This window comes from Fukomys damarensis, unplaced genomic scaffold (genome assembly GCF_012274545.1).
Source record: "Fukomys damarensis isolate Sample0158 unplaced genomic scaffold, DMR_v1.0_HiC HiC_scaffold_30, whole genome shotgun sequence".
Lineage (NCBI taxonomy): Eukaryota > Metazoa > Chordata > Mammalia > Rodentia > Bathyergidae > Fukomys > Fukomys damarensis.
This window is the reverse complement of record NW_022900942.1, coordinates 13,173,994-13,186,932: the sequence shown is the minus strand read 5'-3', so window position 1 is coordinate 13,186,932 and position 12,939 is coordinate 13,173,994. Positions and strand designations below refer to the sequence as shown.

The window sequence follows — 12,939 nt, the reverse complement described above, 5'->3', positions numbered from 1 at the left end:
TGTTTCCAAGATTTAGCTATTACAAACTGTGCCGCTATAAACATGGGTGCACATACTTCTCTGTGATATGATTCTTTTAGTTCTCTTGGAAAGATACCCAACAGAGGGATGGCTGGGTCAAATGGAACCTCCAGTCCAAGCTCTTTGAGGTATCTCCATATTGATTTCCATAGTGGTTGCACTAGTCTGCACTCCCACCAACAATGGAGGAGGGTTCCTTTCTCCCCACAACCCCACCAACATTTGTTATTGTGTGATTTCTTGATAGCAGCTATTAATCAAGATTTATGTTTAACTGGTTATAATTTGACTCAAAACATTTTTGAATTAGATAAGAAATTAAAAGTGAGTTTTAAGTATTAAATGATGGGTAAATAATAAAAGCTCCAGTTTTATTCTCCCCAAACATTGATCACTAAATTGCCTTTCTTGGTACAATTTTGAAAGTTTTTTTTTTCAGCTTTAATTGAGTTTATTGGTACATTTTAGGGATACAGTACAGTTACATTCATTGTTGGGAATTTGTACCTCTACATGACATGTCTTAGTTCTCATTTTTTGAAAGTTTTTAAAATTTACCGCCTATCCTTTCATAGCAAACTTGATCATTTCCCAAAATAGTATGGTTTTGCGACATCAAACTGGACCAGAAATTAGGAGATATTGGTCTTATTCCAGCTCTTTTGCTAACTAGCCAAATATTTGAGCAAGTCACTTATCACAGATTCACAGAATTTTGGTTTCGAGAGGCCTTTCATATTATCTCTGCCAAGATCACTTGATTTTTAATTATTATGCAAAACCCCTGCCAAACTCTGCTTGGATTCCTCCTCTGGAATCTCATTTGAACTCCATTATTAAAACAAAAACCTTCTCGATATTGAATTGAAAGCTATATATCCCTAGTGTCAAAAATTCTAATAAATTAAAGTATGTAAAACTATGCAGATTCCTCTTTATATGACAGTCTCTCAAATGGATAAAGACTGCTATTATGTCATTCTTCTAGATATACATCAGGTTATTTTTTTCATGGGTTTTAACTGAATAGCAGATATGTTGTCTTGGCACTTGGTAGCTCCAGAAAACTAGGGTTGGGACATCATACAAGTACAGTTCATATCATCTCCCGATTCATTCTGGTGGTTCTTTTTGGGATTAAATTCTGAAATAGACATAATAATAGCCTTTCACCACACTGCTCCAGAATATTTATGCAAAATATATGCTCATAGAGGTATATTTCTGCATTACATGGTCTACCCAGAGAGAACTTTTTTTTCTATCTCAGTTTATTCATCTTTAATGAGCTGATCTGTAACAGATCTCCCATGTTCTCTTAGCTTCTTTTTCTTTTTCTTCTTTTTTCTTCTTTTTGGCTCTTTATTTTTAAATTCTCAGAAATCTGCATTAATCACATTTTAATCAAAGCAGACCATCCCTCATTTTTCCAAATAAAGTATATATCAATATATTTTCTACTTATCAAAAGTTGAGAAGCAACTTGTGCTTTATATAAATTTGAATAGAATGCAAGCTATTTAGCACTTCCATTGTGCAACACAGTTCAGTCCTGCAAGGTATCTTTCAAATATTCACCACGAGCTATTTCAAATTTAATTTGTGCTGTGATAGTTTGTTTTCGTAAACTGCTAGCAACTCCATAAAAATGGAAATCCCACATGGTCAGTAACATTTATGTCTTGCTTATCTCCACAGCATTCAAAGCTACTTCCTGTCCTCTAACCTTTAATTCAGCAGAGAAAGCCTTTCCCAATAGAGCTATCTTTGTTCAGCTCTGCAGGCAGCTTCCCCCATGGGTCAGAGAATGCCAGATTCTATAATAGACAGGTACAGTCAATATGGTGGTTCTGGGATTGTACAAAAGACAGCCTATTTACCGGCTGGAGAATAGAGGTGTGCATTCACATTCTTATAAAAAAAACCTTTCACTTACACTGCAATGACAAGATGCTGGTTATGGCAGTAAGTTGCCATATACATATTCCCTGCTCACAAAATCTTTTTTTAAAATTACTGTACATTTTAATATTCTTAGCTTTAAACTTCAGCGATCATTCTTTATAAGGTTCTATTTATTTAATTCATTTTTAAAATGTATTTTATTGGTATATTTTAGGCATACAGTATAATGACATTCATCATTGGAAATTTGCATCTTTAAATAATCCCATCTTGGTTCTTATTTTTTCCTCATTCCCCTGTCCTCCCTTCAACCCCTCCCTATCTACAAAGACATTGTTTCCATTTTTCCTTTTTCTCATATTAATTCCATTTTCTTCTTCCTTTTTCCCAAACCCCATACTTTCCCTTTCCATTTTCACCTTTTATACTTATTTCATGTTATGTATTATATCTTTTAGTCTTATTTACAAAATATTTTTTTAAATCCTTCATGTGTATAGATTAAGAAAAATTGAAAGCACTTGCATGTGACTCCCCAAATTATGTAGGAAAGCATACTAATATGAAATCTAGCTCTATGATAATCCATGTAGATATTTATGGCTTTAGGTTTCCAAAAGGTTTTAAGAAAAAAAAAAATAGTGTTTCTCCATACTGCAACTTAGTTTCTCAAAGACTTGTTGTGATGCAGAGAGGCCTGTAAGTGTCACAGCTGGAAGCTGGATCATGATCTCTGATCTCTGATCTCACAAACGTGGGGGGCGTGTACCACTCTGCCCTTAGACTGCAAACCCCAGAGGCAAATTCAAGGTAAAGGCAAAGGTGTTTTCCTGAAGTGCCAGCTCCCTCAGAGGTTGACTCTTTCTCCTCAGCCTGAATATCCCTGTATGTGCTTTCTCATGTCCTACCCATCTACCAGCATAAGGGTTGAACCACTGGCATCCCTGCTACAGATCTGGCTCAGGCTCTGTTCCATATTAACTCCCCTATCCTTTCTTCCCAGGGAAGCACTATACTTCTAAAATGAGTCTAGCCACATCACTTTCCTACTTTTCTTTTTCATGTGTTGCTAACAGGCCTCTGATAAAGGCCAAGTTCTTTGGGGAGGCCCACAGAGCCCTTCAGTTTGATGACTCACCCCACCTTCAGCGTCGTGCTTAATAGAGTCACATGCTGTTGCTTTCATTCTTGAAAAATGTGCTCTCTTATGGTTCCCTGACACACAGACACTGTCCCTGTGCCCGAAGAACCTCTCTCTACTTGCTGTCCTGATGCAATACTGTTTCTTAAACAGATTCCACGGTGGAGCTGGCTACCCTTTGGTTCCACTTCTGTAAACCCTGCTAGGTATACCTGTATTTTTCCTCACTCTGTGTATCCATATCAACACCTCAGTGATTTTTTTTCTTATTTTCTGGATGTTTTAATTACATATTTGTTTAAGTATTAAGCTAAAAACCTAAGGACAGGGGCCAGCCAGCATGGTTTTTATTTCTCTATCACAGTGCTTGACACTTTATAGAGTCACTAAAGCAATTAAATAAATGTTTCAATCTCAATAAAGTTTACTATGAACCTAGTAAACCAGCAATATTTTATTGCAATTCTGTAACTGAGCAATGAGAATGAAAGGAAGAAAAAATGTAAATAATCAATACCTAACACGTCTTACAGTTACTGCCACAAATTACACATCCTCAATATGTCTGAAATGAGATCCATAAATAGTATGAACATGTTTGCTCTAAAGAACCATTTCCTAAGTAGTTTTGTGAGTCTGCATTTAGTGTGATACGTATGATATCTCAAATTTTCATAGTGTATTGCACTATAAAATCAGGGTAATCAACATAAAGTATAGATTTTTAGTAGTATGAAAACAAATCGGAAAAAATGGTAATGCTGACCACAAATTTTCTTATTATAATCCCAAGAAACTTTTAACAGGCAGCTGCAAAGCGACTGTCTCCTTTAAAAGGGCACACTGTTTCCCATATCCCTTTTCTACTGTCCCTAGTCTTATCTCATCAGTACTTTGTATGCCAGAGATTCATGATTCTGTAATTCCTGGCCATTTCTTTCATAGACATGATTTTTAGCTTAAAAATAAACTACAGATACTGATGAAAGGGAATAAATGTAATTAAACTTATAACTTTTGCTCATGCCTAACATTTCAACCTCTTTTTCAAAAGACTAGATGGTTTTAGAGTTTCTTGTCTAGGTTGTTAAATGATTTCTTCACCACACTCCGCTTATTGTAGTACATAGCACACAAGGTCAGACCAGACAAGGAAGACGAGGTGCATTTCCAAACCAGAATAAAATGATAGCTTATGATTGAATTTTATGATGTCTGATTGATGGCCAGACACTGTTTCAAAGCCATGCGTAATCTAGTCTTTCCCAAGTCAACCATCCATCTGAGTTTTACCTTAAGACTCACCTTGGATCGTGGAGGGGCTCGGATGTACCACTTGCAATCCACAGCCTCGCTGGCAGAAGCTTTGCCTTCCTTCAAAATTTGTATGGACTCCACAATTCCTTCTGGGCCGCCCATCTCAAACTCACACGCTGAATAATAAAACAGCAAACAATACACAAAAATGAAACTTGAATAATGAACCAAAAGTATGTTTTACAGCAGGAAACAAAGATCTTTGAACATTATTGAATATCTACATTACCAACCTGGCAATGGCTTCAAAACTCCAAGGTCCTTAAAGTCAGGATCTTCAAAAATTGAGAAAAACGACAATTAGTCCTATTCTGCATTTATTACTTACAATTATGTCGAATAATATACCATCAAATTATCCAGGAATCAGCCTAAGAAACTCACTGGGAGAAAGAAAATCATAAAATAAAAAGTGAGTGGAAGTGTTACAATGAATGTTATATAACATAGCATTAACACTCTTGTTTTCTATACAAAAAAAAAAAATTCCAATGCCATTCCTGCATCTCATCATCAAACACAAATCTCATTCCTTACCTATAACCTCATATTGAGCAATCAATTTTTTTAATGCATCCATAGGTCATTCAAGGTTTGGGTCAATCAGCCTGCATTTACAACTTTATTGTATCTGTGCATACATTTGGGTCCGTGTGTTCTTTGAACATTTTTTTTGTTTGATTCAAATGTTTCTATAAATTGTCAAAACCCACTGTTTGTCTGTAATATTGGAGGAACAAAGTTAAGGTGAAAAATCCCGGGTTCCTCTTCTCTAGGGGGTTGAACCACCCTGTTTTCATGAAATCGTTGTTTCATACATACATGCTGGCTTTCAAAGTTTTCCTCCATTTTCTACTTTGTTAACTCAGCATTTACCCTTTCCTGCCTTCCTCTCAGTGTCTTTAATCTCAGGCATCTCTCTACTTACCAAAGTGTTTCAGGGGAAGTGCATTTCATTGTGAGCAGCAGAAGGATCCTACCTGTCTTAAGCCAAAAATGGTGGTCTCATTCCAAAATTCTGCAATTGATTTTACCATAGGTATGCAGCCCAGGGAAAAACAAAAGTGACCTGTACAAGGATGAAATTATTCCTCACACACAGACAGGATATAGAGTTTTCTTGACTCTTGTCATGGTCTTGTTATTTTGAACCCTTAGATATCACATATTATGGTCACTTCTGATGTTGAGAGATACTGATGTAAAAAAAATGCTAACTCGGATCATAAGGAGAATGGAAATATGAAGCATTGTCAATCGTTTGTGATGTCATGGAGACACGGAATTATCCTGTCCTGCAGCTGCAATTCTGTGCTCTTTTTTTTTTTTCCTTTTTGAAAGAATGCGTGCTATAATGGCCTCAGACACTTTAAATTGGATTTTTCCTTTACCTATGGGTGGGTAAAGGCATCAATGACAATGATAAACCTTTAGCTATACATAGTATGCAATTTAAAGATGATTGTGAAACAGCAGGCTATTACTGCAGTATTAGCTATAAATTACAAATCTTACAGAGTTAGACACTCTTCAGAAATGATCTAAGAACAATGTGAAATAGGAAGAAAAGGGATAAAAGTGTAGGGAAAGTGGAATGGGTAGGGAAAGGGTAATAAGGGGAAAGAAAAAATATGAGAAAATGAAAAAAATGGAAATAAAGTGTTTTTAAATGGGGAGGGGAGGAGGGGTCGAAGGGAGGTCAGGGACAAGGGGAAGAAATGAGAACCAAGACCTGTCACGTAAAGGTACAAGATCCCAGTAATGAATGTAACTGTACTGTATACCTAAAATGTACCAATAACCCCCCGCCAGAAAAAAGCATTGTTCTAGGACTGTGAAATGAAAACACAGCACTCTTTCTACATGGAGTTACCTCCAGGTACTAAGACCATGTAAGCTGATATGTATCACAAGTGTGCCTCTTTCTGTGTCTGTGTACAAAGATGCTTACTGCATAATTTTCATTATCCTTATGAAATAGTGACTTGTGTTATTGGTTTTTGTTTTGACAGAGTGATGTGAATTGATTTGTCAATACTAAGTATTCTGGATCACCCATGCTATAATCTAATTATATCAACTATGTGAACTCAGTTTATTGTAGAACACTCTTAAAATATATTCGTAAGTTTTGAATCAAGAAATAAACTCCTACCAATAAATGTTTTGAATCAATCTTTTTAATTTTGTGGAAAAATAAAAGATAAATACTTACAAGCAATGTCCACTGAAAACACAGAAATGAGAACAGATATAAATAATATGTAGACCAAGATACTTCTTAGTAGGACTTTCTCTCCATCTCAATCAAGGAGTACTTGTATCACTCTTTCAAAAATATAAGGTTAATACCTACTTGTGAACAAGAAAGATTTATATGTGGTAACCTTAACCATATTATTAGAATTAAAGAGACCACTCATTTTCATATTTTCCTTTTTTTTTTTCAGTACTGAGGATTGATTGAGCTCAGGGCCTTTGAACTAACTGTTATATCTCAAAAATGTTTTTAACTTTTGAGACTGGATCTTACTAAATCATTAAGTTGCTTGTATGAGGCTGAAACTTGTGATCCTCCTGCCTCAGCCCCTTGAGTGCTAGGATTACAGGCATGCAAAACCACACCTAGTTTGCTTATTTACACAGAGCTACATGTACAGCCCTCTTAATTTTTTATTTTGAGATACAGTCTTTGTAAATTACTAATTTTTTGCTCACCTCAACTATTGAAATTTTTGTTATTCACTGTGGTTCTTTACTATTTAGCCTACTGCTCAATTGCTTGTATTATTAATATTACCACTTTTTTATTGGAATGTTTCAGCTGTACATGGCTGTTCTTATAATTTTTTTGGGGGGAGGAATGTAGTTGGCATTCTCTTTTTTAGTTTGGAGGCTAACAGTTGTCATTTTTATAGCTCATGCCAGACAATGTTGAGAGAAATGCCAGTTCTAGGAAATGAAAATTTATTTTTGTCTTTGTATTAACAGTGATAGTACCAAGGACATAAAAAATATTTGGAAAAAATGTTTTTGCAATTCATTTATATTAACCACCAGTAATACCATAGTAATAGATGGTCATGTGATCTGCAAAAACAAAAATATTTTTGAAACAGCTTAAATTGAATTTAAGTATACGAAGTTTGAGAGATAATCTGAAGTTCTTTGGGGCCACTGACATAAATCATTTACAGATTACAATTAAGTTGGATTTAGTAACTAGTATTATACTATCTAGATGTCTCCTCAAATCTATTCTACACAAAATGACCTGAATAAATTTGTGAAAATACAAGTCAAATTATGGTACCTGTCCTTTGCTTTCATAATGAGACCACAACTCTTCTCGTCCTTGTTCCTGATTGCCAAGCCCCATAGTACTCCGCTCTGCTCTCTCCTTCGTGTTCACACAGATCCAGCTCTACCTCAAAGACACTCAAAGCTGCTGCATGTGAAGCATTTTGAACATGCCCTTTTACCTGACTGCAATGCTTTTCCTCCAGGTGTTTGCATAACCGAGGTTTTATTTTTTTCCCATTCATCAGTCATTGGTTCAAATAGTTATCCTCAGAACAGCCTTTAAAGCCTCTAAAGCAGCATTGTCTCCATCTTTTTCCTCTCCCCTTACTGGTTCTTATCACACTTTGCGATCATTTCATTATTTGCTTTAAACTTTTTATTAACCATTTAATCTCACCTTCTCTTAACAAAATTCACTCTATAAGAGAACTGTATCTCTTGATCCCTTCTCTATTCAGGATGTATGGCACAGCAGATACAAAATAAATGTTACTGGAGATGGATCTGAGCTTCTGGGACCTCTGGGTGACTCTGGGCCTCTGGTGGACCGGCTGGCTCCATGAGGATTCAGTCTCCTGGCTTTGGAGTTTGTGCAGGTGGTCACACCAACCTCTCCCTCTCACCAGGACACGCTGAGTCTCCGAGGGTCCAGAGAGAACTGCACACTGCCCCACTGGAGTGGGAAAACCTCTAAAAGATGGAATCTGAAGTGGCTGGCTTGTGCCTTCTAAACTCCAGAATGGCTTCAACAGAGGAATGGGATGGAGTTAAGATTGTAAAGTAAAGGGACCTCTCTGAGACCAAGAATCCTACCTTCAAGTGAACAGCTTTTCTGGCCAGGAGGCCTCCTGCCAACTTTTTAGGTAGTTCTGTTACCAAGGACTCCCTGAGAAGCTCTGAGCTGGATCCACAAGCTCTACCATCAGTAGTTGGTGCCAGATACCCACAGCAAGGAGCAGAACCTGGAGCTGCTGGTGCTGGAGCAGTTCCTGACCATCCTGCCTATGAATCTCCAGGCCGGGGTGCAGAAGCATCATCCAGAGAGTAGGGAGGAGGCAGTAGACATGGCTCAAGATCAGGTACAAGACCTTAGTGAGGCTGGGGTTCAAGTGGCCAAATGATACCTGAAGACCAGGTGCTGGCTTCAAAGGAAGAAGTCTTAGAAGAAATGGAAGGTTTGGGGACGAGCAGATTCCAAAGAAAGGTTGCTGTGGATTCTAGACAAAGAATCCAAGGTTGAAATAGGGAGACTAAGAGCAATAAAATGGAGGTGGTCTGAAAGCAGAAAGAACCTGAATTGTAATCCCTTAAACACTCCCATGCACCCCTCAAGCTGTTTTCAGAGCTCCAGATGCAACAGAAGCACTCATGAGAATGAAGGCCTGTACATGGAGCTGTCCCAACTGCCTTAGTCCTTTTTTGATGTAATTCCTCAAAAGTTTAGGAGATGTATAAACATTACAGAGGAAGACATAGTATTCTTGACCAAGAAGATCATTGAAGAAGTGCTATGGATATAAACCAGGTTCTCATGCAAGGCAGGCAAGTGCTCTACTCCTGAGCCCCAATTTTAAAATGATCTAAATAACCAGAAAAATTAAAAAAAAAAGCAAAACGCTAAGAAGCCGGGCATGGTGGCGCACTCCCATGCACTTGGGAGAGTGAGCCAGAAAAATTGCTGTGAGTTCGAGACCAGCCTGGGCTACATAGTGAGTTCCAGGTCGGTCTCAATTACATAGTGAGACCCTGTCACAAAAATAAATAAATAAATAAATAAATAACCACTAAGAGAATATGGAGGTAAAAGGAACGAGTGTCAGTGCAAGATCATGGAATGGTGAACAGCAAACATAGCATCTCTGAGAGTTAGTGTCCAGATGCTGGAATATACCAACATGAAGAAGAAAAGGAGGGAAGTGGATCCCTGGGACCCAGCAAGGATCTGAAGCAAGAACTGAGGTCCACAGGGAGAGTGAGGAGAGAGACTTCAACAAAGAAATAGCTGGTAAGCAGCATATTCTCTCTCTCCCTGACTCTGATTGGGAAGGTCACCTGAAAACTGCAGACACATTGTGACTACAGACAACCACAGAGGTCTCCGTGGAGAAACAGACCAATGAAACAACAGTGAACACAGCAGACTCTAATGGCTGGTAAGTTAGGTTTAGATGTTCCCCAGAAGAGGGTGACTAGCTGGTAGCCATCCTGTAGAGGAGCCAAGTGAACTTGGAAATCAGAGCAGCTGTGGGCAGGCTCTACCAGGATAAGGTGGAACTGATTTTCAAGCCAGCGGAAGGTCAAGGTAAAATTCAAGCCAGCAGGTGTCCAAGATCAAGCCAGGAGACACAAGAAGTGTTGCAGATTGAACAAACTGGGTTCAAACCTCAGCCACGAACCAACCTGAGCTTCAGAACTAAAGGTCCAGGCTTCCTGAGATTATCCATTGCCCTGCTATAAATGTACAGCAGGTTTTTTGGGATTAGTCAACATGGATCTGAGCCCCGTGGGCGCAATCTGTCTACCAGTGAACACAGAGGCACACCTTGAAGTAAACATTATTTTGTTTTCTTTATTTCCATTTTTCCTCTTGTTTTTATTTTTATGTGTGAACATTGTTTCCAGTTTTTCTGTTCTATTCTGCTCCTATTTTATTTCATTTTCTTTTTCCTTCCTGTCTTCCTCATCAATTCCCTAAAGTTTGAACAACTTTATTTTGTGTTCCTGTCTTGCTTCTCATCTCTTCTTTTTCCATTTCTCTGTTTTTTACCCCTAACCACTTTTAAATATTCTCTCCTGAGGGTAAAACTGCCATACCAAGGTAATACTTACTATTTGCAATTTTTTAGTTTGTTTTAGATTTTGTTCTATAACTCCAAATGTAATTAACACCATTGAAGATTGCAGGCAAATCAAGTTATCACCGTTTGTCATTTTCTAGGCTGTATCTGATGCTATTGTTATTTCTGATTGTACTACTTTAGCCAAGGTGACATTATTCTTTTAATCAGTTGTTCTTCCTGGTCCACCAAAACTGCAATTGCCAAAGAGTAATAAACGATATCAAATGCTAGTGCCAAAGTAACAGAGACTAGGCCAAATAGGCAGAAGCTTCTCTGCAATAAACTGAAGAGAGGATTTTCTAACAGACTCAAAACTCAAATGGCAACCAAACTGAGAAGACATCTCTACCCATTTCCTAAGGGTTCTAAATCCTACCAATACAGCTACTTGACAAACGCAATTTATAAGCGTCAACCCAGGTAATTAAAAAAAAAAAAGGAAAAAGAAAATGAGAAGACACTTTATCAAGATACAACCCTGAACTTTCAGCTCACCACAGGGAAACCCAGGGAGCAATGAGGTGAAACTGTTTAAAACCCACACACGTGGGCTCTCTGAAGTGATAACAGCAGAAGTAACAAAGCCAATGATTGAGGCTATAGAAAAAAAAATTAGAAATAGTTTTTCAGATAACTATAAGATGATGACAATAATGGAAGATAAGATTAGTCACTGTTGGGCAGACACAGATTTAAAAAAATAATTGAGCCTGGTGTGGTGGCTCACTCTTGTAATCCCAACACTCGGGAGGCTGAGGCAGGAGGATTGCTGTGAATTTGAGACTAGACTGGGCTATATAATGAGTTCCAGGTCAGTCTCAACTACATAGTGAGACCCTGTCTCAAAAGGGAGGGCAGAGGTAAGGGGAAAAAATGAGAATCAAGACTTGCCATGTAGAGGTACATGATTCCAACAATGAATGTAACTGTACTATATCCCTAAAATGTACCAATAAACTATTTAAAAAAATAATAATAATAATTGAGTTAAAAATGATGAAAACGATGAACACTTAACACAGGAAAGAAATGGAATCCATGAAAGAGATTCAAACAGATATAAAGAAGATTTAAAATTCCATTTAAAGTGCATGCATCAGGGGTCAGGGATTTAGTTCAATGATGCCACCATCTGCCTCACAAGGACCCAAGTTCAATCTCCAGTACTAAAATATATGCAGCAGAATGAGCCAATGTGAGGATAGAATATCAGATATAGAATGCAGGACTGTGCTTAGCCATCATGAAAATAAAAACTTAAAAATAGCAAGAAACCATGAAAAATCAATACAGTAGCTGCTTGATGATGCAAAGAACAACATAAGATTCAATGGAATCAATTAGAAAACAGGAGATAGGGTTAGAGATGTAGCTCAGTAGTACCAAGCCTGCCTGGCAAGCACAAGGTCCTCAGTTTTGTCCCTGGTATCAAGGGGGTGGGGACAATGCAAACAATATTAAAAAAAAAAAACTGTTCATAGAAGTAATGGCAAAAAACTTCCCAACAGGGAAAAAGAATTTGACATACAGATAAGTGAGGCACATAGCTATTATCATGATCGAAAAAAATCTACACCAAGACACATAACTGTCAAGAATCTAGAAATTCAACACAAGAACAGAATATTAAAAGCTGTTAGAGGGCCTGGAATTTAGCTCAGTGGTTCTGGTGCCTGCTTTGCAAGCATAGGGACATTAGTTCCATCCCTGTTACAAAAAAAAACAAAAAACAAACAAACAAAAAAAAGCTGTTAGAGAAAAGAAACAAATCACCTATAAAGGAAAGCCCATCAAAATCACAGAAGACTTCTTAACACATCCAGTCGAGGGAAACTTCTAGTGAAGTATTTCAAGCCCTAAAACAACTTTCAACCTATATTGATATACTTCACAAAACTATCTTTTAAAACTAATTGAGAAATAAGATACTTCCATGACAAAGAACACTTGAAGAAATTTATGACCACCGAACCAGCACTCAATAGTGTTCTAAAGTATATTCTAGAAGGAGGTAATAAGGACTTTAGCTCCATGAACCCCAACAAAATGAATCCACCAGGGAAGGCAAGCAATTAAACAGTGGGGAAAAAAGGAATAAACAACAGAAAAATAACATTATAAGGATAAGTCAATATAGATCAGTTATAACCATCAATGTAAATGGCTTCAATTCATCAATCAAAAGAAACAGACTGGCGGAATGGATCAAAAAGCAAGATCCAACAATTTGGTGCATACAAGAAACACATTTGATTCAAAAAGAGACTAAAAGTCAAGGGATGGAAAACAATATTCCATGGGACAGGAACCCAGAAAAAGTAGAGGTATCTATTCTATTTGTAGACAAAGTGGATTTCAAAGCAAGACTGTTTAAGAGAGACAAAGGTCACTGTATCTTTGTAAAGGTAACAA

At 37.4% G+C, this 12,939-nt stretch overlaps 1 protein-coding gene across 3 annotated transcripts in view; it reads right to left on the bottom strand.

Moving 5' to 3' along the window:
• The window catches only part of Neto1 (neuropilin and tolloid like 1), a 106,326-nt gene that overhangs the window by 35,429 nt on the left and 57,958 nt on the right, over nucleotides 1–12,939 (bottom strand). Inside the window, exons 1-3 of one of the 3 annotated variants that reach the window (XM_033757460.1) lie at nucleotides 5,313–5,590; nucleotides 4,618–4,659; nucleotides 4,373–4,500 (exon numbers count right to left, since the gene is read on the bottom strand). In XM_033757460.1, the coding sequence (XP_033613351.1) occupies nucleotides 4,373–4,486 (114 nt within the window). In that variant the 5' untranslated portion in view covers nucleotides 4,487–4,500; nucleotides 4,618–4,659; nucleotides 5,313–5,590. Of the gene's footprint in view, nucleotides 1–4,372; nucleotides 4,501–4,617; nucleotides 4,660–5,312; nucleotides 5,591–12,939 lie in introns of those variants that run through there. The other 2 variants (XM_033757461.1, XM_033757458.1) reach the window with 2 other exon arrangements.